Source organism: Nerophis ophidion, linkage group LG24 (assembly GCF_033978795.1).
Source record: "Nerophis ophidion isolate RoL-2023_Sa linkage group LG24, RoL_Noph_v1.0, whole genome shotgun sequence".
Lineage (NCBI taxonomy): Eukaryota > Metazoa > Chordata > Actinopteri > Syngnathiformes > Syngnathidae > Nerophis > Nerophis ophidion.
The window spans coordinates 31,479,415-31,503,080 of record NC_084634.1 but is presented as its reverse complement, the minus strand read 5'-3'; the positions used below and the strand labels follow the sequence as shown (position 1 = coordinate 31,503,080).

General features: G+C 39.9%; 1 protein-coding gene across 2 annotated transcripts in view; it reads right to left on the bottom strand.

Moving 5' to 3' along the window:
- Nucleotides 1-12,358: 12,358 nt before the first annotated feature.
- snx17 (sorting nexin 17) overlaps nucleotides 12,359-23,666 on the bottom strand; it is a 69,725-nt gene continuing 58,417 nt past the window's right edge. Inside the window, exons 15-16 of one of the 2 annotated variants that reach the window (XR_009804082.1) lie at nucleotides 19,856-20,047; nucleotides 12,359-12,887 (exon numbers count right to left, since the gene is read on the bottom strand). Coding sequence is in view for 1 of the 2 variants with exons in the window: in XM_061886056.1 (XP_061742040.1) it covers nucleotides 19,928-20,047 (120 nt within the window). In the remaining variant the exon portion in view is untranslated. Of the gene's footprint in view, nucleotides 12,888-19,113; nucleotides 20,048-23,666 lie in introns of those variants that run through there. The other variant, XM_061886056.1, reaches the window with a different exon arrangement.

The window sequence follows — 23,666 nt, the reverse complement described above, 5'->3', positions numbered from 1 at the left end:
GACATCCGCGGTACAGAGCCCACATAAGGGCAAGGGAAACTCACCCCAGTGGAACGTCGGTGACAGTGACTATGAGAAACCTTGGAGAGGACCGCATATGTGGGCAACCCCTCCCCCCCTAGGGGAGACCGAAAGCAATGGATGTCGAGCGGGTCTAACATGATATTGTGAAAGTCCAGTCCATAATGGATCCAATATAGTAGCGAGAGTCCCGTCCATGGTGGAGCCAGCAGGAGACCATCCCAAGCGGAGACGGACCAGCAGCACAGAGATGTCCGCAACCAATGGGCAGACAGTACTTCATCCATGGCCACCGGACCTGTGTCCTCCCCGCCCCCCATCCACAAGGGAGATGGGGGCAGAGGCGAACAATTAAAGAAACGGCAGATCAACTGGTCGAAAAAGGGGGTCTTTTAAGAGGCTAGAGTATACAAACGAGTTTGTATACTCATTTGTATACAAAGTTGTTGGGTTGTTTAGCTCGGTTGGTGGAGCGGCCGTGCCAGCAACTTGAGGGTTGCAGGTTCGATTCCCGCTTCCACCATCCTAGTCATTGCCGTTGTGTCCTTGGGCAAGACACTTTACCCACTTGCTCCCAGTGCCACCCACACTGGTTTGAATGTAACTTAGATATTGGGTTTCACTATGTAAAGCGCTTTGAGTCACTAGAGAAAAAGCGCTATATAAATAGAATTCACTTCACACTTCACTTTTAAGATGGGACTAAAAGGCTTTTACTGATGTAGCGCACAAGGCGGAGACAAAAACTTGGCTCAGGAAACAAAAAAGCACTTTGACGTAATCCAAGGACATAAAACAGAAGCAATAACTTTGGCATAAATAAACAAAAACTTACTTGCGGTGACGTGAGCAGGGCAGCATGAACTATGAAATTGCAAGAAAGAGTAAACGTGGCATGACGCAGTGTGTGAAAAGATCACGAAACGTGTGACGGCGCCAGAACGACCGACAGAAAGTGACAGGCTTAAATAGTCTGTGTGATTAAAAACAGGCGCGTAAGTCCAACACGTGAGACAGGTGAAACTAATGGGTCGCCATGGTGACAAAACAAGGGAGTGAAAAAAACAGGAACTAATGGAGTCTTGAAGTAAGAGAACATAACTAAACAAAACATGATCACAAAACATGACGAACTAAACCTTCAACAGGACATTGCATTGAATGACTTCATGAAGTGAATTATATTTATATAGCGCTTTTCTCTAGTGACTCAAAGCGCTTTACATAGTGAACCCAATATCTAAGTTACATTTAAACCAGTGTGGGTGGCACTGGGAGCAGGTGGGTAAAGTGTCTTGCCCAAAGACACAACGGCAGTGACTAGGATGGCGGAAGCGGGAATCGAACCTGCAACCCTCAAGTTGCTGGCACGGCCGCTCTACCAACCGAGCTATGCCGCCCAAGCTACAGTATGAATGTTAGCCTTAATTATCACTTATCAATTATATGACGTACCAAAGACATTATACTAGGGGTGTAACGGTACACAAAAATTTTGGTTTGGTACGTACCTCGGGTTAAAGGTCACGGTTCGGTACATTTTTGGTACAGTAAGAAAACAACAAAATATAAATTGTTGGGTTATTTATCTACCAAATTTGGAAACAATGGCATATCATACATATACACACAGGGTCCATTGCCAGGGTTAATGTGGTCAACATATATAAAATAAAAATTAAATAAGTTAAGGCTCAGAATGGTTTCTTAACAAACCCTTTCTACATATAAGTTGCTTTTTTTGATTGATTGATTGAGACTTTTATTAGTAGATTGTACAGTTCATTACATATTCTGTACAATTGACCACTAAATGGTAACACCCCAATAAGTTTTCAACGTTAATCAACATTAAACTGCCTCAAGTTGTTGCTCAGATTAAATAAAATGACAACACTTTTCTTGTTCATATAAAAAGTGCAACATTAAACAGTTTCAAGTCAACTCAGCCTCAGATTAACAATTGCGCTCACAATGGAGGTACACAACTTGGGCTATGAAACAAAAGACTAGCACAAAGGCTATAAACTATAAACATGAAACAAAACACTTGTGCTATGGCATGAATGACAAAAACTTACGTGGACAAAATGAACAGCATAGCAAGGCATGAAGCAGATAATCGAGGTCGTGAAGGAGGTGATGTTGCCAGCCTGACTACCTGGTAACTGTGGCTTAAATAATGAACATGATAAGTGAAAACAGGTGTGAGACAAGACAGGTGAACTGATTGGTCGTCATGGTAACAAAACAGGGAGTGAGTGAAAAAAAAAGGAAATTAGAGTCCAAAGGTCAAAAGCACCTGGTATTCCTAGGTAGTCTCCCATCCAAGTACTAACCAGACCAGACACTGCTTAGCTTTGAGAACAGATGAGATTGGGGATGCTCAGGGTAGTATGGCCTTACAAAACTCAGGATCAGACATGACAGATGAAAACTAAATCAGTTGGCATGGTAACAAGACAAACAAGGAAATGCAAAACAGAACTAAATGTCCAAAAAAACTAAACATAGCATGACCAAAACAAACCATGAACCATAGACGTGACAACCTCAAGTCTTTTAAAAATCCGATACCACTAGCTTGGCACACCTATCTTTGAGCATTTCAGCCCATTCCTCTTTGCAGCACCTCTCAAGCTCCATCAAATTTGATGGGAAGCGTTGGTTTTCATTCAGGATGTTTCCGTAAATTGATGCATTCATCTTTCCCTCTATCCTGACTAGTCTCCCAGTTGTTGACGCTGAATAACACCCCCACAGCATGATGCTGCCACCACCCTGCATCACCGTAGGGTTAGTATTGGCCTGGTGCTGAGCGGTGCCCGGTTTCCTCCAAACATGACGCCTGGCATTCACGCCAAAAAGTTCAATCTTTATCTCATCAGACCACAAAATTTGGTTTCTCATGGTCTGAGACTATTTAAGGTGCATATTGGCAAACATTTTACAACACCGGCAAATATAAACAAAGCAAAACACCGGCAGACATTCTGGATGGAAAACCAACACTTCCCATCCAACCTGATAGAGTTGGAGAGGTGCTGCAAAGAGGAATGGGCAAAACTGCCCCAAAATAGGTTTGCCAAGTTTGTGGCATCCCATTCAAAAAGACTTGAGTGTGTAATTGCTGCCAAAGGTGCATCTACAAAATATTGAGCAAACGGTCTGAATTAAATTTAAAGGGTTCATTTGATTATGGAGTTTTTTTTTATTATTGATACATTTGCCAAGATTTCAAAGATGCGTTATCCTTTAAACTTTTGTCCAAATTTACTGTAATTTTTTTCCCACTAATATGTTGAGGAATTGAGTTGACTATAACTACACTAAAAATAAAACCGATTTAGTGTTATGGTTAACTGAGGAAGATGACGACAACAGACACTAGTGGAGGGGTAGCTGTATAGATTTATTATATATATTAACCATTAAGGCTGCAAATCTTTGGGTGTCCCACGAGTCGATTCAATATCGATTCTTGGGGTCAGGATTCGATAATATATCGATTTTTTTCGATTCAATTCTCGATTCAAAAACGATATTTTTCCGATTCAAAACGATTCTGTATTCATTCAATACATAGGATTTCAGCAGGATCTACCCCAGTCTGCTGACATGCAAGCAGAGTATTTGATTAAAAAAAAAAAAAAAGCTTTTATAATTGTAAAGGACAATGTTTTATCAGCTGATTGCAATATTGTAAATTTGTTTTGACTATTAAACGAACCAAAAATATGACTTATTTTATCATTGTGAAAATATTGGACACAGTGTGTTGTCAAGCTTATGAGATGTGATGCAAGTGTAAGCCACTGTGACACTATTGTTCTTTTTTTTTTCTTTTATAAACATCTAATGATAATGTCAATGAGGGATTTTTAATCACTGCTATGCTGAAATTATAACTAATATTGATACTGTTGTTGATAATCATTTTTGTTTCACTAATTTTGGTTCGTTCTGTGTCGTGTTTGTGTCCTCTCAATTGCTCTGTTTATTGCAGTTCTGAGCGTTGCTGGGTCAGGTTTGGTTTTGGAATTGAAATTGCATTGTTATGGTATTGCTTTGTAGTGGTTTGTTGGATTGATTAAAAAAAAATAATAATAAATAAAAAAATAAAAAATAAAAAAAAATCGATTTTTAAAAACATGAGAATCGATTCTGAATCGCACAACGTATTCAATTCGATTCGTATTCGAATAAATTTTTTCCCCACACCCCTACTAACCATATATACATTAATAAAACAATATAAATATAAACTAAGGAAATGGAGTGTGAACTAGATTCAAGAGTGTGTATGGTGTAAGACTATATAGTATTTAAATGGAGGGTTTTACCGTAAATGTGGGTGAGAGCGAAACAACACGGAAGTCCGTGGGGCAGGCAATTGATCCAGGGCAAGCGAGAGGCGTCTAGAAGAACCTGTCCTAGCGGGAGGTGGAGATCCAAGGGGCAATTCCAGAAGTAAGGAGAACGACGACGAGGAATGATGACACACACAGCAGCGTCAAACACGGGAACGGAGGTTGTACGTGACAGAAGATTATACTCCGGCGAGCGATTGCAGGTTGTCCAGGCTTAAGAAGGCAGCGCCTTCATTACATGCAGGTGTGCTGATTGCCGGTAAATGATTACAGCTGGTGGATGCTGCAGGGTAGAGACAAGCACGGCGCGACCCTGGATGTGCGCGCCCGCGGGCGTGTCCTGAGATGCGCTCACTGGAGCGCACAGACGGATGAGCGCCGTTGGCAGGGGTCTGAGCTGTAACATTTAGATGACTAAAATATGACTTATACTAAAATGCATTGTCAGACTATAACTAATACTAAATAATAATTGCTGTTAAAATAAACACTGACATATCAGCACACATAGTACATACTTTTATTATTGTGTAGTGTCAAATGTCTAAAAAGGCTTGATCAAGTGAAATTATTGGGTATGAAAAACACTAAATGTATACATAAAAGTACATACTTTAATTTTTTTTATGGTACAATGTTAGAAAATTATTGGTCAAGTGAAATGACTTACGACAATGGTTGTATCAAAAGCACTAACCAAATGTATGGTTTTGAAGCGGATCTGTTATGTACGGGAGGGGTGGAAGGAGATGACACCACGAAGAAACTCAGGTTACCAGATTTATTGTAACCTTTGATGATTGTGTGGGATGTGTATGCTACTCGATGTGTTGGTTGCAGGACTAAGTGTGAATTTAACCATGTAAATAATACCAGAGGATGTTGTACTGTATGTGCGTGATGGATGAACTCTTCATCAGTCCAAGTGGGCGAGGCACAAATGAAGTCCAGGAGCAGTTAGGAGAGAAGTGACAAGGGTCATGTCTAAACAGGGGTCGAAGGAGACAGTCCAAAAATCCAGATGGAGGTCGAGGTACAAAACTCGGGCACGCAGAATACAGCGGGCACTAAGAGGGAAAGTAGGGACAAGAGTCAACAAGACAAAAAGGGACACGGAGAACAAGAGCGAGTACAACAAGAGGGAAGCCAGAGACGTAATGCTTACAGAGAGTTAACGACACCAAGGAGTGACTGGTCTTTATGCTGTCCTCCTGATTTCTCCCAGGTGGGCTGATTGCTGACAGTCTGCAGCGAAGCGTGGGCGTGAAGTGCTCAGAGCGTGCGGGGGCGTGTCCTGGCAGACAGTGTTGAATCTTGCTGTGGAAGGATTGTGGGTTCGAGACCGCGTTGTGACAGGAGCGCTGATTCGTTTTATTGTTTTTGGCGTACACGCAACGGCCACTATAATTCATTAAAATTAAGCTCATGACGCAGTAAGTTGCATGATGCGGACACGTTTGTTACTAGATACTTTCTAATAAGCTTTTGCTTTGTGTGTGGTGTGTGTGTGTGTGTGTGTGTGTGTGTGTGTGTGTGTGTGTGTGTGTGTACAGACTATGAAACAACAATTATGTGATACTTGTTTATATTGACAAATATGCCGTTTCAGAGTGCAACACTTAAATGCAAGCTGAAATCATCTAATACATGTTTTGTTGCTGATTTTGCACTAAAATTCGGTATTAATATTGGCTCAGGACGCCCCTAAACTTAATTGTAGCATTGTTTTATCTTGACGCCAATACTGACCTTCTTTTAGGAAGCCATCAAGTGTTAGATCAGGTTTTGTTTCATACAAAATGCGCACCGGATTATAAGGCGCATTAAAGGGATCATATTATTTTTTATCCATCCATCCATCCATCCATTTTCTACCGCTTATTTATTTCTAAATGTAACATCCTTGTGGTCTACATAACATGTAATGGTGGTTCTCTGGTCAAAAGGACGGCGTGGCGCAGTGGGAGAGTGGTCGTGCGCAACCCGAGGGGCCCTGGTTCAAATCCCACCTAGTACCAACCTCGTCACGTCCGTTGTGTCCTGAGCAAGACACTTCACCCTTGCTCCTGATGGGTGCTGGTTGGCGCCTTGCATGGCAGCTCCCTCCATCAGTGTGTGAATGTGTGTGTGAATGGGTAAATGTGGAAGTAGTGTCAAAGCGCTTTGAGTACCTTGAAGGTAGAAAAGCGCTATACAAGTACAACCCATTTATCATTTATTTATAAAATGTTGCATGGATTATGTTTTACAGATCATTTTCAAGCCGCTTTCTGACAGTCGTTTCAGGCTGGGCCATTTTGTGGGAGGTCTTATTTACGTGCCTTCGACAGCGTCTTCTCCCCGTTATCTTTGTTGTAACGGTGTAGCGTGCAAGGACGGGAGTGGAAGAAGTGTCAAAAGATGGAGCTAACTATTTAATCTTCTCATCCGCCGGAAATGTGTCCCGTGAAAAACAGTCTGACCGGAACTCTCTAATAATTAAAGTTCCTTGGGTGAATAATGTAACTCACAACACCGGTTGTTTTTAGCGATTCTATAGCGAGATATAAGATAGAACTTTACACTAATTTATATTAGAAAATGGCAACAGTGGAGGATGAATGTCCCATAACAAGAAGATAGAGATAAAGAAGAAGCTTATCGACTACGGCATTGCCACGGACTACATTCGCAGACGTGCGCAAATTTTCAGGAGTTATGCAGATCCTAAATACAGATCAGCAGGTACCAGAAGGTAAAAAAAAAGTTAGTTTTGCATAATATTGTGAAACAAAACACCAGATAATATGTCTGCTAATGGGGAGCATTTTTCGGTCCTTTTATAGACACCATAGTAATACTTGTATCTCTGACTACGGTAGCCGTAATGGCCCGACATCATACTAAGACATTTTGACAAATTTTTGAGAGCCGTGTATAATGAGTTGAGTTGAATTCATTTCGAACATGCAAGCATACAACATGATACATCACAATTTCCAGTTTCTCTTTTCAACATGTTTGAAAAGGAGTAGGAAGAAGCAGAGCTTATGTAATCCTACCCCTTTTCTTTTACTTAACAGTTGCTAAAACTTTTGTACACTTCCTGCTCTCGATTTATTGTCAATATGCTCCATAAGTAATCACATTAAAAATAGATAAAAAATATCTAATTGGTGAAGTAAGTTATATTTCATACGATGAGATAAGTAAGATTGTTTTGAGAATGAAATAATGGATGGATGAAATACATTCAGAATGTTTATCATAATTCTTCTTCTTTGTACTTTGTAAATACTTCAAGTTTGAAGAATGTTCTTTCTTTTCAATGGAACATTTAATGTTTTGGCGTATTGCAGTCTACACGTATCTCTAATGTCTGACTGCCATCTACTGGTCACACTTATTACAGCATGTACCCCAAAAAAAAAAATTGTTTCGAGGTCGGTAAGCACAAGCAGTATTATTCCGTACATTAGGACAAGCGGTAGAAATGGATGGACGGATTAGGCGTACTGTCGATTTTTGAAAAAATTAAAGGATTTTAAGTGCACCTTATTGTCCGAAAAATACGGTATTTAATACATGCAGACTGAATCACTATTTTATAGGGAAATAATGTGTTCAATGTTGCAGAGCCTCTTTGACTTATATATTTAGGTCGGGAATATGGATCTTCCAGATATGGAAAGAGAGAGAGACTATCCCCTGTGCATACAACAATTTTACACTTTTAGATGGAGGTGTCCTGATGTAAAAAGGAAATTATGACAATCATTAAGTTGGCGTTGGAAATCACAGTTAAAATTTATCTATTGTTTCTTTATGGCCTGCATGTATGATTCTTAGCCATGTGCATCTGTCCTCTCAGCACCAAAAATGTTTACCATCTGTCTTCCGGTTGCATTTAAAAACCCTGTTTCCATATGAGTTGCGAAATTATGTTAGATGTAAATATAAACGGAATACAATGATTTGCAAATATTTTCCACCCATATTCAGTTGAATGCACTACAAGTAGACCCCTTTGTCCTCAACTGCGAGAGCAAACAGTTTAAGAACAACATCTCTCAAAGTGCAACTGCAAGAAATTTAGGGATTTCAACATCTACGGTCCATAATATCATCAAAAGGTTTAGAGAATCTGGAGAAATCACTCAACGTAAGCGGCATTGAATGACCGTGACCTTCGATCTCTTAGACGGCACCGTATCAAAAACCGACATCAATCTCTAAAGGATATCACCACATGGGCTCAGGAACACTTCAAAAAACCCCTATCACTAAATACAGTTCGTCTCTACATCCGTAAGTGCAAGTTAAAGTTCTACTGTGCAAAGCGAAAGCCATTTATCAACAACATCCAGAAATGCCGCCGGCTTCTCTGGGCCCAAGATCATCTAAGATGGACTGATGCAAAGTGGAAAAGTGTACTGTGGTCTGACGAGACCACATTTCGAAATGCTTTGGAAATATTCCACATTGTGTCATCCGGAACAAAGGGTAAGCGAACCATCCAGACTGTTATCGATGCAAAGTTCAAAAGCCAGCATCTGTGATGGTATGGGGGTGCATTAGTGCCCAAGACATGGGTAACTTACACATCTGTGAAGGCACCATTAATGCTGAAAGGTACATAGAGGTTTTGGAACAACATATGCTGCCATCCAAGCGCCGTCTTTTTCATGGACGCTCCTGCTTATTTCAGCAAGACAATGCCAAGCCACATCCAACACGTGTTACAACAGCGTAGCTTCGTAGTAAAAGACTGCGGGTACTTTCCTGTTCCGCCTGCAGTCCAGACCTGTCTCCCATCGAAAATGTGTGGCGCATTATGAAGCGTAAAATACGACAGCGGGGACCCCAGACTGTTGAACGACTGAAGCTCTACATAAAACAAGAATGGGAAAGAATTCCACTTTCAGAAGTTCATCAATTAGTTTCCTCAGATCCCAAATGTTTATTGAGTGTTGTTAGAAGAAAAGGTGATGTAACACATTGGTGAACATGCCCTTTCCCATTTACTTTGGCACTTGTTGCATCCATGAAATTCTACGTTAATTATTGGCAAAAAAAAAAAAAGTTTATGAGTTTGAACATCAAATATGTTTTTTTGTAGTGCATTCAACTGAATATGGGATGAAAATGATTTGCAAATCATTGTATTCAATTTATATTTACATCTAACACAATTTCCCAACTCATATGGAAACGGGGTTTGTAGTTTAGATTTGGGCTTTTGCATACTCTTGCATTATGCGTTCACCACCAGGCTTTGTTGTTAGAATATTCTCAACGTAAATTGAAATAAAACCAAGTCAGGAATTTGTTCTAACATAGCATGAATACTCAAATCAAAAGAATTAGCATGCAAATTAGATTAAACAATGATGTCCACCCACCGCTTTTGCATCATGGCATGGTCTTTTAGGACTTCCTTTGGCGGCAGCTGCTTTCCCCCGGAGTGTTACACATCGTGAAGTTTAGAATAATAGTATAATCAGATGCTGAGTTTAAGGATGATGATGACGCAGCTGTGTTTTTAAAGAATATGAACTAACCAGAACTGTAAATGCTCCCATTACTGTTACAATCCACTTCATGGATCGTTTGTTGTTTACTTTTCTGTATGTTTGATCACGTTTTGGACTCTGCTGTTTCCCTTCAGTTGAACACTTCCTTGTTTACATTCGTCACCATGGCTACTTAATTACACCTCCTGCACGCACTCCCGAAGCACACCTGTTTTGATTTATTGTGTTGTATTTAAGACCGCCTGCTACCTCAGTTCCTCGTCGCCAGTTTGTTTGCACCGCGCAACAGTTACGTTAGGTTTGTCTGTTTGTATTCTCTTTGCTAAGTGTAGCTTAGCCTCCGCGCGCTCGGCTCGCGCTTTATGAACCCTGCCTCTTTTTCTTACGTTCTGTAGTCGGCTTCGGTGCTAAGGCACGCCTTTGATTTGCTCGTTTGTACAAGTGTTCTTTGAGGTAGTAAGGACACAGGTCTGTAATTTGAGACCATATGTTTATTACCATTTTTATAAATTGGAATAACTTTTGCGATTTTCATTTTGTCAGGAAAAATTCCAGTTGATAAAGATTTATTGCATATATAAGTAAATGGCTTCAGGACACAACAAGTGACATATCCACGTTGTTACAGTCGACAGATTTTTTATTTCTAAACTTTCTGACCACTTCTGACACATCACTTTCACAAACTCCACCGAGAAACATTGAATTGTTTATGTGAGATACAGGCTTTAACTTTTTCTCATGCTTCATTTTTAAATTAATATTTTTTGCCAAATTTGGGCCAACATTCACAAAAAACTTATTGAATTCCTCAACTATTTCTTCTATATTTTCAATAATTGAGTTGTCAATCTTTTACCAGATATGCTGTAAAGTCCTTATTGCTAGATTTTTTAATCATAGTATTAAGCACATGCCAGGTTTCAATGATATTATTTTTATGTTTATGCAGCAATAGTTCATAATAGTTTTTTTGTTGCAGCCTCATGATAGATGTCAATCTGTTTTTATACTTTTTATATTTGTCCTCATTTTCCTTTGTTCGATTCTTAATAAATTCCTTGTAAAGTCTATTTTTTTTTTTTTACAGGCCTTTACTAAACCCCTTGTTATCCATGGTTTTCCCCTCGTTCTAGTATTTTGCTTATATTCTCTCAATGGACAATGATGGTCATAAAGTGTCAGAAATATACCAGAAGTGTACCTATGATGAAAATTACAGACCTCTGTCATCATTTTAAGTGGGAGAACTTGCACAATCGGTGGCTGACTACTTTTTTGCCCCACTGTATATTATTTATAAAGCAAGTTTGAGTATCATTGGCAAATTTTCACCTGGTCCCGGCCTTGGCACGCATATATGTGTCCTCTTTGTGGGATTTCAGAATGTGGTCAGCCTAAAAACCATTTTAATTGGTACTGGGCCACCCCTTCCAAAATGTCATGCATCACATCCACTGAAAAGTTCTCAGCTGTGTGAAAATATATCAGGGAATTAAATGAGCGTGAACTCTTCACATCAAAACTAAGGGCAGAGTTGGATTACTGTTTCTTGCAGTTCTGAGCGTTGCTGGGTCAGGTTTGGTTTTGGAATTGGATTGCATTGTTATGGTATTGCTGTGTAGTGGTTTGTTGGATTGATTAAAAAAATAAATAAAAAAATTAAAAATGAAAAAAAATCAATTTTTAAAAAAATGAGAATCGATTCTGAATCGCACAACGTATTCAATTCGATTCGTATTCGAATAAATTTTTTCCCCACACCCCTATTAACCATATATACATTAATAAAACAATATAAATATAAACTAAGGAAATGGAGTGTGAACTAGATTCAAGAGTGTGTATGGTGTAAGACTATATAGTATTTAAATGGAGGGTTTTACCGTAAATGTGGGTGAGAGCAAAACAACACGGAAGTCCGTGGGGCAGGCAATTGATCCAGGGCAAGCGAGAGGCGTCTAGAAGAACCTGTCCTAGCGGGAGGTGGAGATCCAAGGGGCAATTCCAGAAGTAAGGAGAACGACGACGAGGAATGATGACACACACAGCAGCGTCAAACACGGGAACGGAGGTTGTACGTGACAGAAGATTATACTCCGGCGAGCGATTGCAGGTTGTCCAGGCTTAAGAAGGCAGCGCCTTCATTACATGCAGGTGTGCTGATTGCCGGTGAATGATTACAGCTGGTGGATGCTGCAGGGTAGAGACAAGCACGGCGCGACTCTGGATGTGCGCGCCCGCGGGCGTGTCCTGAGGTGCGCTCACTGGAGCGCACAGACGGATGAGCGCCGTTGGCAGGGGTCTGAGCTGTAACATTTAGATGACTAAAATATGACTTATACTAAAATGCATTGTCAGACTATGACTAAAATGAAATAATAATTGCTGTTAAAATAAACACTGACATATCAGCACACATTATAGTACATACTTTTATTATTGTGTAGTGTCAAATGTCCAAAAAGGCTTGATCAAGTGAAATTATTGGGTATGAAAAACACTAAATTTATACATAAAAGTACACACTTAAATTTTTTTTATGGTACAATGTTAGAAATTTATTGGTCAAGTGAAATGACTTACGACAATGGTTGTATCAAAAGCACTAACCAAATGTATGGTTTTGAAGCGGATCTGTTATGTACGGGAGGGGTGGAAGGAGATGACACCACGAAGAAACTCAGGTTACCAGATTTATTGTAACCTTTGATGATCGTGTGGGATGTGTATGCTACTCGATGTGTTGGTTGCAGGACTAAGTGTGAATTTAACCATGTAAATAATACCAGAGGATGTTGTACTGTATGTGCGTGATGGATGAACTCTTCATCAGTCCAAGTGGGCGAGGCACAAATGAAGTCCAGGAGCAGTTAGGAGAGAAGTGACAAGGGTCATGTCTAAACAGGGGTCGAAGGAGACAGTCCAAAAATCCAGATGGAGGTCGAGGTACAAAACTCGGGCACGCAGAATACAGCGGGCACTAAGAGGGAAAGAAGGGACAAGAGTCAACAAGACAAAAAGGGACACGGAGAACAAGAGCGAGGACAACAAGAGGGAAGCCAGAGACGTAATGCTTACAGAGAGTTAACGACACCAAGGAGTGACTGGTCTTTATGCTGTCCTCCTGATTTCTCCCAGGTGGGCTGATTGCTGACAGTCTGCAGCGAAGCGTGGGCGTGAAGTGCTCAGAGCGTGCGGGGGTGTGTCCTGGCAGAGTGTTGAATCTTGCTGTGAAAGGATTGTGGGTTCGAGACCGCGTTGTGACAGGAGCGCTGATTCGTTTTATTGTTTTTGGCGTACACGCAACGGCCACTATAATTCATTAAAATTAAGCTCATGACGCAGTAAGTTGCATGATGCGGACACGTTTGTTACTAGATACTTTCTAATAAGCTTTTGCTTTGTGTGTGGTGTGTGTGTGTGTGTGTGTGTACAGACTATGAAACAACAATTATGTGATACTTGTTTATATTGACAAATATGCCGTTTCAGAGTGCAACACTGTTAAATGCAAGCTGAAATCATCTAATACATGTTTTGTTGCTGATTTTGCACTAAAATTGGGTATTAATATTGGCTCAGGACGCCCCTAAACTTAATTGTAGCATTGTTTTATCTTGACGCCAATACTGATCTTCTTTTAGGAAGCCATCAAGTGTTAGATCAGGTTTTGTTTCATACAAAATGCGCACCGGATTATAAGGCGCATTAAAGGGATCGTATCATTTTTTATTTATTTCAAAATATAACATCCTTGTGGTCTACATAACATGTAATGGTGGTTCTCTGGTCAAAATGTTGCATGGATTATGTTTTACAGATCATTTTCAAGCCGCTTTCTGACAGTCGTTTCAGGCTGGGCCATTTTGTGGGAGGTCTTATTTACGTGGCTCACCTTCGACAGCATCTTCTCCCCGTTATCTTTGTTGTAACGGTGTAGCGTGCAAGGACGGGAGTGGAAGAAGTGTCAAAAGATGGAGCTAACTATTTAATCCTCTCATCCGCCGGAAATGTGTCCCATGAAAAACCGTCTGACCGGAACTCTCTAATAATTAAAGTTCCTTGGGTGAATAATGTAACTCACAACACCGGTTGTTTTTAACGATTCTATAGCGAGATTTAAGTTAGAACTTTACACTATTTTATATTAGAAATGGCAACAGTGGAGGATGAATGTCCCATAGCAAGAAGATAGAGAAAAAGAAGAAGCTTATCGACTACAGCATTGTCACAGACTACAGTCGCAGACGTGCGCACATTTTCAGGAGTTTTGCAGATCAGCAGGTACCAGAAGGTAAAAAAAAAATTTGTTTTTGCATAATATTGTGAAACAAAACACCAGATAATATGTCTGCTAATGGGGAGCATTTTTCGGTCCTTTTATATACACCATAGTAATACTTGTATCTCTCACTACGGTAGCCGTAATGGCCCGACGATCCATAAAGCGGTGCGGCTTCAAAGTCAAACTAAAACATTTTGACAGATTTTTGAGTGCCGTGTGTAATGAGTTGAGTTGAATTCATTTCGAACATGCAAGCATACAACATGATACATCACAATTTCCAGTTTCTCTTTTCAACATGTTTGAAAAGGAGTAGGAAGAAGCAGAGGCGTCCATGATAATGTTGCTTGGATGACAACATATGTTGCTCCAAAACCTGTATGAACCATTCAGCATTAATGGTGCCTTCACAGATGTGTAAGTTACCCATGCCTTGGGCACTAATACACCCCCATACCATCACAGATGCTGGCTTTTGAACTTTGCGCCTATAACAATCCGAAAGGCTTATTTTCCTCTTTGTTCTGGAGGACACCACATCCTCTGTTTCCAAATAAAATTAGAAATGTGGACTCGTCAGACCACAAAACCCCTTTCCATTTCGCATCAGTCCATCTTAGATGATTTTGGGCCCGCCAAGCCGGCAGCGTTTCAGGATATTGTTAATAAAAGGGTTTGGCTTTGCATAGTAGAGTTTTAACTTGCACTTACATATGTAGCGACCAACTATAGTTACTGACAGTGGTTTTAGGAAGTGTTCCTGAGCCCACGTGGTGATATCCTTTACACACTGATGTTGGTTTTTGATGCAGTACCGCCTGAGGGATCAAAAGTCCGTAATATCATCGCTCACGTGCAGTGATTTCTCCAGATTCTCTGAACTTTATGATTATTTTATGGACCATAGATGGTGAAATCCCTAAATTCCTTGCAATAGCTCGTTGAGAAATGTTGTTCTAAAACTGTTCGACAATTTGCTTACAAATTGGTGACCCTCACCCCATCCTTGTTTGTGAATTACTTAGCATTTCATGGAAGCTGCTTTTATACCCGATCATGGCATCCAACTGTTCCCAATCAGCCTGCACACCTGTGGGATGTTCCATATAAGTGTTTGATGAGCATTCCTCAACTTTATCAGTATTTATTGCCACCTTTCCCAACTTCTTTGTCACGTGTTGCAGACATCACATTCTAAAGTTAATGATCAAATGTAGCTGAGATAGGCACCAGCGCCCCACGCGACCCAAAAGGGAATAAGCGGTAGAAATGGATGGATGGATGTGTTCCGTTTGTATTTACATCAAACACAATTGTCCAACTTATATGGAAACTGGGTTTGTAGCTTAAAATCGATTGACTCTGAAATATTGACAAACCATTTTTACTGTGTTCGAGTTATATAGCTTTCTATCAGAATTAACCTTAAATTTCCTAGAAAAATGTCCCCGGTTACAATTTTATTGTCTTAAAGGGGAACATTATCACAATTTCAAAAGGGTTAAAAACAATAAAAATCAGTTCCCAGTGGCTTGTTCTATATTTTGAAGTTTTTTTCAAAATTTTACCGGCCCCGGAATATCCCTAAAAAAAGCTTTAGAGTGCCTTTTTTTCGCGCTCTGCCAAGGCACTGTTCATTTCCCTGTGACGTCACACAGTTCTGCCAATACAAACAAACAATGGCGAATAGCACAGCAAGATATAGCGACATTAGCTCGGATTCAGACTCGGATTTCAGCGGCTTAAGCGATTCAACAGATTACGCATGTATCGAAACTGACGGTTGGAGTATAAAAGTATTGAAGAAGAAACTGAAGCTATTGAGCGAATAGCTATTGACGCTATTCCTAGCCACAGCATGGCCGAATAGCTGCGTTAGCATCGCCTGTAAAATGTGCGGACCAAACGATCAGGACTTTGGCATCTTGTGACACTGGAGCAACTTAAATCCGTCGATTGGTGTTTTTTTCGCATTAAATGTGGGTGGAAGGAAACGTGATATAGTTGCAAATGCATCTGCAGGTTATCCATACATCTCTGTGCCATGTCTGCTTTAGCATGTTAGCATCGATTAGCTGGCAGTCACGCCGCGACCAAATATGTCTGATTAGCACATAAGTCAACATCAACAAAACTCACCTTTGTGATTTAATTGACTTTATCGTTGCAAATGCATCTGCAGGTTATCCATACATCTCTGTGCCATGTCTGCCTTAGCATCGCCGGTAAAATGTGCAGACACTCTGGCATATTCAATGGGGGTCTGGCGGCAGACACTTTGGCATCTTCGGGCCAGTGGTGCAGCTTGAATCCCTCCCTGTTAGTGTTGTTACACCCTCCGACAACACACCGACGAGGCATGATGTCTCCAAGGTTCCAAAAAATAGTCGAAAATAACAGAGCTGAGACCCGGTGTTTGTAATGTGTTGAATATGGATATGGCGGCTGTATTACCTCGGCGACATCACGTTCTGACGTCATCGCAAGAAGACCGATAAACAGAAAGGTGTTTAATTTGCCAAAATTCACCCATTCAAAGTTCGGAAATCGGTTAAAAAATATATGGTCTTTTTCTGCACCATCAAGGTATATATTGACGCTTACATAGGTCTGGTGATAATGTTCCCCTTTAACATGTTTTTGTTCCTAAAATTAAAGAATGTTCTGCTTCTCTCTTTCTTTTACTTTTTATTCATAGGTGTATGTAGAAGTGTCTGCTTGTATCTACTGCTTTAATGTCTTTAATGTCCTCTGTTTGATGTTTCCCTCTTACACACATGGAAGAGGGATGTGTACTATGGCTATGAGTTGTTGTTTTTTTTTGTTTTTTTTCCCCTTGGCCTCAGTCTGCACCCCCTCTCCAAGGCCCAGGCTAAAACCGATTTTTTTATTTCATTTTAATCTTCTATTTCCCCCCCCCTTGTTTACCTGTATTTCATCTTTTTTGTAAGGGGCACTGGAAGCCGGCAGACCCGTCAGCGATCCTGTTCTGTCTCCCTGTAATGTTTGTCTGATCTTGAATGGGATTGTGCTGAAAATTGTAATTTTCCTGAAGGAACTCTCCTGACGGAATGAATAAAGTACTATCTATCTATCTCCCCTCATACCTTTTGCAAGCTTTTTCTCTATTTTTCAAAATCACTTTTTTTTTCCCTGTTACCACTTTTTTAATTGTTTTTATTCCAACCTATTTACAATTCTAATCCCTCCCCACACACACAATATTTTATTCGGTTGAAGGAGGGAGGACTGTTTCTTTTGTGTCAAAGTGTTCTTGTAACAATTTAGCCATTTTTTAATCTTAAACTTGAAACTTATTTTTGAGTTTTCAGTGACTTTACAACTTTGGGTTTATCTTAAAATTAACCATTTCTGTTTCCTTTCATACAAATTGTCTTTAATTTTTTGGGTTTTACTATGTTATTTCCACCTTAAATTAGTAATATAAATGAACCTTTATTTTCTAAAATCACAACTTTGTTTTTCTCTCTTATTACCACTTTTTCTCAAAATATTCTTATAGCACTTATAGTGAAACCCATGATCTAAGTTACATTTAAAGCAGAGTGGGTGAAACTTGGTTAGAGTGTGACTAGAATGTCGGCGGAGGGGATCGAACTTGGAACCCTGAAGTTGCTGGCACGGCCGCTCTACCAAGCTAGCGGCGTCGCCCAAATGTTTCGACTTCGTTACAGTAGTGGTTCTCTTCTTCTCCAAAATGTTGGTTGTTTGGTTACGAATGTGCAATTTTGTCTTAAAATTTAAATTTCGGCTGCCTTTTTTTTTGTAATGTTACAACTTTTCCTCTTAGAATTAACGCTAAAATCCTGAAAATACACTTTTCTGGTCTTAACATTTAGATATTTTCTTCCTAAGAACTCTCTGTTACAATTAAATGATTCCCCACTGAGTATTTTTTCCTCTTTCTTTCTACTTTGTCATATCCAAAAAATTATATTTTTTTCCTCCTGCTAATACTTTCTTTGGTAAATATTTAAACAGGAGTAATTCTCTTTTTACACGTTTTAGTTACTTGATGGAGGATAGTTACTTAGGAAAGTGTAAATAAACTATTTGCTTTTTTGGGGGAATTTTTTATTTTTTTTAATTAAAATGTTTCGCTGACTTTGTTTTGTGAAGTCACAATTTTTTATCCCTCATAAAATGAACCTTATTTTTTAGTTCCCATTACTACATTTTTTGTCTTATCAAATGTTTTCCTGTTGAAATGAAGAATTACTTCCCCCCCCCCAACCTTTTTTCTTATTTTCCAAAATGTTTTGTTTGTCTTTTTTCTCTCATCACTTTTTCTTGAAATATTCTGACTTAACTTTAATAATTCTCTTTTCTACAAATTTGTAGTAACACAACACTTTTCTAGTAAAAATATAATTTCACATATTTTTTTTACAGCCTTATTCCAAAACAGCACACATTAATTCCTCCCCTCAAAATTCTACACACAAATAAACCATGATGACAAAGTGAATTTTTTTTTTTAATTTGCAAATTTATTAAAAATGTGCCAAGCTTGTGGCTTCATATTCAAAAAGACTTGAGGCTGTAATTGCTGTGAAAACAGCATCAATTAAGTATTGAGTCTAAATACTTATGTGCATGTAATCGTTTTAGTTTTAATATATTAGGTAAATAATAGAAAAAACCTTCACATTGTCATAATGGGGTATTGTGTGTAGACTTTTGAGGACAAAAATGTATTCATTCCATTATAGAATAAGGTTGTAACATAAAATGTGGGAAAAGTGAAGTACTATCAATACTTTGCAGATGCACTATTAGCTAAAAAAAACTTTTTTGCAAACCTACTAAGCGACCTTGAGTCAACATGATTTGAGTAAAGCACGTTTGAAAAGTCCACAAATAAACTCTTTGCAATGATGACTTGTTCAAAAAGCAAACATAGTTTCACATTTTTTATTTTGTCATGTAGCTTACTGCTAAATATCAAACGATTCGCCCGAATAGAAAGAAAAAAATTGCGCTTCTTTCAGTCTTTTGGCGCCTCCACGCTGACTTAGACCTTGTGAGCCTCACAACAAAACACTTTTGACACAAGATGACGAAACCAAGTCCTCAGGAAAAAAAAAAAAAAAAAGTGTTCATTTTGTTGCCAGCAATGCATGAACTTTATCCCCGCCCACAAGCACCTGTGATTGGCTGACTCCTCTGAGATGATTGACATGCTGACTGGAATCACGTGATCAAAAACATGATCTAGCACACGCGTGCAGATGACATTTGTTCTACTGGGCTTTCACTAAGCTGTGTGATGTTAGTAAATAAACGTACATTTTTATATAAAAAGTGACATAATATGTGCAAAATGCTTTAGTAAACTATAATTTGGCCTTTATGAGAAACTAAAAAGGATTTCCTAAGCCTCCTGCAGAAAAATCTTGTCATGTGAGCAAAGTGCGAGCAGCTTTTGGAGAAACCATGAACGAAGACAATAGAAGACTGGGCCACTGCATTAGGCACACGTGACCGCTGTGAGGTGTACCTAATGTAGTGGCCAGGGAGACTAAAAATGTCATTTTGGCACATTCATTGTTTTCCCTCTAAGAATCTCCCGTGACGACTTTTGCCTTGAAAGCATCACCTGACCACGGCAGCCTTTAAAAAAAAGCGTGGACGCGTCAAACCTGCAAGAATGAAGACACCTGCGTGGTGCGATGGAGGAGGATGAGGATGGGGGAAGGGGTGGGAGGCCGTCGCTACAGGTCGTCATCCCCGATCCCCTCGAAGGCGTAGTTGCCATGGAAATCGGTCCCGCTGATGTCGTTGGCCGAGTTGGAGGCGCTGATCCCTCGCAGCGACACGGAGCTCAGCTTGGTCTGAACAATGGAAGTCAGCACTTTTAGTAAACCAGTACGGCACAAAATGACAAAAGATATATTTTTTTATCACGTTCTAACTAAAAAAGCTCTCTACTTTTTGTATCGTCTGGTTCTCTATTTTTTTTTTTTTTAGATAGATAGTACTTTATTTATTCCGTCAGGAGAGTTCCTTCAGGAAAATTGAAATTTTCAGCACAATCCCATTCAAGATCAGACAAACATTACAGGGAGACAGAACAGGATCGCTGACGGGTCTGCCGGCTTCCAGCGCCCCTTACAAAAAAGATGAGATACAGGTAAACAAGGGGGGGGGGGGGGGAATGGGAGAAAAAAATAGAAGATTAAAATAAAATAAAAAAATCAGTCTTAGCCTGGGCCCTGAAGAGGGGGTGCAGACTGAGGCCAAGGGAAAAAAAACAACAACTCATAGCCATAGACCACATCCCTCTTCCATGTGTGTAAGAGGGAAACATCAAACATCAAAGAACACAAAGGACAGACATTAAAGACATTAAAGCAGCAGATACAACCAGACACTTCTACATACAGCTATGAATAAAAAGTAAAAGAAACATATCCACTCAAACGGCACAACTATAGGGAGTCCTTGTACAAAATCTCCAAAGTTTATTAGAGATCTTTTTAATTTTTCTCCTTTTACTTGTCTTGCAGTGCATAAAACTCTTAAAAAAAGACCACAGAAAGCCTCCCTGGACCTGACTTGATTGAGCTTTATTTTTTCAAAGACATCCCATTAGTTTGGAAATCTGCTTTCGTGTTTCCTTTATTAAAGGGGAACATTATCACCAAACCTATGTAAGCGTCAATATATACCTTGATGTTTCAGAAAAAAGACCATGTATTTTTTTTAACCGATTTCCGAACTCTAAATGGGTCAATTTTGGCGAATTAAACGCCTTTCTGTTTATCGGTCTCGTAGCGATGACGTCAGAACGTGACGTCACAGAGGTAACACACCCGCCATTTTCATTTTCAACACATTACAAACACCGGGACTCAGCTCTGTTATTTTCCGGTTTTTCGACTATTTTTTGGAACCTTGGAGACATCATGCCTCGTCGGTGTGTTGTCGGAGGGTGTAACAACACTAACAGGGAGGGATTCAAGTTGCACCACTGGCCCGAAGATGCCAAAGTGTCTGCCGCCAGACCCCCATTGAATGTACCAGAGTGTCTCCACATTTTACCTGCGATGCTAAGACAGACATGGCACAGAGATGTATGGATAACCTGCAGATGCATTTGCAACGATTAAGTCAACTAAATCACAAAGGTGAGTTTTATTGATGTTGTTGACTTATGTGCTAATCAGACATATTTGGTCGCAGCATGACTGCCAGCTAATCGATGCTAACATGCTACGCTAATCGATGCTAACATGCTATTTACGCTAGCTGTATTTACATTTGAAACTAGATACCCACATTTAATGCGAAACAAACACTTACCAATCGACATTTTTAAGTTGCTCCAGTGTCACAAGATGCGAAAGTCCTGATCGTTTGGTCCGCACATTTTACCGGCGATGCTAATAAGGCAGCCATGCTATGGGCCACTTCATTAGGTACACCCGTGCTATGGCCGAATAGCGTCAATAGCTTCAGTTTCTTCTTCAATTTCGTTTTCGCTATCTGCCTCCATACTCCGACCATCTGTTTCAATACATGCGTAATCTGTTGAATCGCCTAAATCGCTGAAATCAGAGTCTGAATCCGAGCTAATGTTGCTATATCTTGCTGTGCTAACCGCCATGTTGTTTGTATTGGCAGCCCTGTATGACGTCACAGGGAAATGGACAGTCGCATCGCAAATAGCGAAAATCAAGAACTTTAAAGCTTTTTTTAGGGATATTCCGGGAGGTGTAAAATTTTGAAAAAAACTTCGAAAAATAAAACAAGCCACTGGGAACTGATTTTTATTTTTTTTAACCCTTTTGAAATTGTGATAATGGTCCCCTTTAAAAAGGAGGTGATCCAGCAGTTCTTGCACCTAACCTTATCAATCAATCAATCTTTATTTATATAGCCCTAAATCTCAAGTGTCTCAAAGGGCTGCACAAGCCACAAAGACATACGCGGATCAGCGCCCACATAAGGGCAAGGAAAAACTCACAACCCTGTGGGACGGCGATGAGAATGACTATGAGAAACCTTGGAGAGGACTGCAAATGTGGGTAAACACCCCCCCCCCCACCCTCTAGGGGGAATAACCTTATTTACTTATAACCTGATAACCTTATCCGTGTCCACACACAACGCCACCGTTAAAGACCCCCAACCCCCTCCGTCCGCCACGGCAACGCCACCTAGTACACATGCGCAGAAAATGTGCTCGTCATAGTCATCTCCGGTGTTGCCATGTGTGCAAGTTCTTAAATCTAACTTATCTGAACAATATCCAGTATTGTGGTTCTTCAAATATCTGGAATCCAGTGTGCCGTGGGGCCCTATTGTAGTGAGTCACACCTGAGACATCATACATTAATCAAATCTTGATTGGACCCGTGGACGTTTTACAACAATCAAACTAGGGATTTAGATATCTGGTCAGGACACTCCTCATTCTTGTTCCTTCACGTTTATTGTCCATCCCTTTTTGGTGACTTCATATACTTTGGACCTGGACGTTGAGTCCGCGAACATACATGGCGGAGAATAACTGATACGGTCTGCTTTGTCAGTTCAAATGCACTCAATGTTTTCTGTAGTCTTCCCTCGACTGCTAGATAAAGCAAAGCACAGTCCAGTCCATAATGGATCTAACATAATAGTGAAAGTCCAGTCCATAATGGATCTAACATAATAGTGAGAGTCCAGTCCATAGTGGATCTAACATAATATTATGAGAGTCCAGTCCATAGTGGATCTAACATAATAGTGAGAGTCCAGTCCATATTGGATCTAACATAATAGTGAGAGTCCAGTCCATAGTGGATCTAACATAATAGTGAAAGTCCAGTCCATAATGGATCTAACATAATAGTGAGAGTCCAGTCCATAGTGGATCTAACATAATATTATGAGAGTCCAGTCCATAGTGGATCTAACATAATAGTGAGAGTCCAGTCCATAGTGGATCTAACATAATAGTGAGAGTCAAGTCCATAGTGGATCTAACATAATATTATGAGAGTCCAGTCCATAGTGGATCTAACATAATCGTGAGACTCCAGTCCACAGTGGATCTAGCATAATATTGTGAGAGTCCAGTCCATAGTGGATCTAACATAATAGTGTGAGAGTCCAGTCCATAGTGGATTTAACATAATAGTGAGAGTCCAGTCCATAGTGGATCTAATATAATAGTGAGAGTCCAGTCCATAGTGGATCTAACATAATATTATGAGAGTCCAGTCCATAGTGGATCTAACATAATAGTGAGAGTCCAGTCCATAGTGGATCTAACATAATAGTGAGAGTCAAGTCCATAGTGGATCTAACATAATATTATGAGAGTCCAGTCCATAGTGGATCTAACATAATCGTGAGACTCCAGTCCACAGTGGATCTAGCATAATATTGTGAGAGTCCAGTCCATAGTGGATCTAACATAATAGTGTGAGAGTCCAGTCCATAGTGGATTTAACATAATAGTGA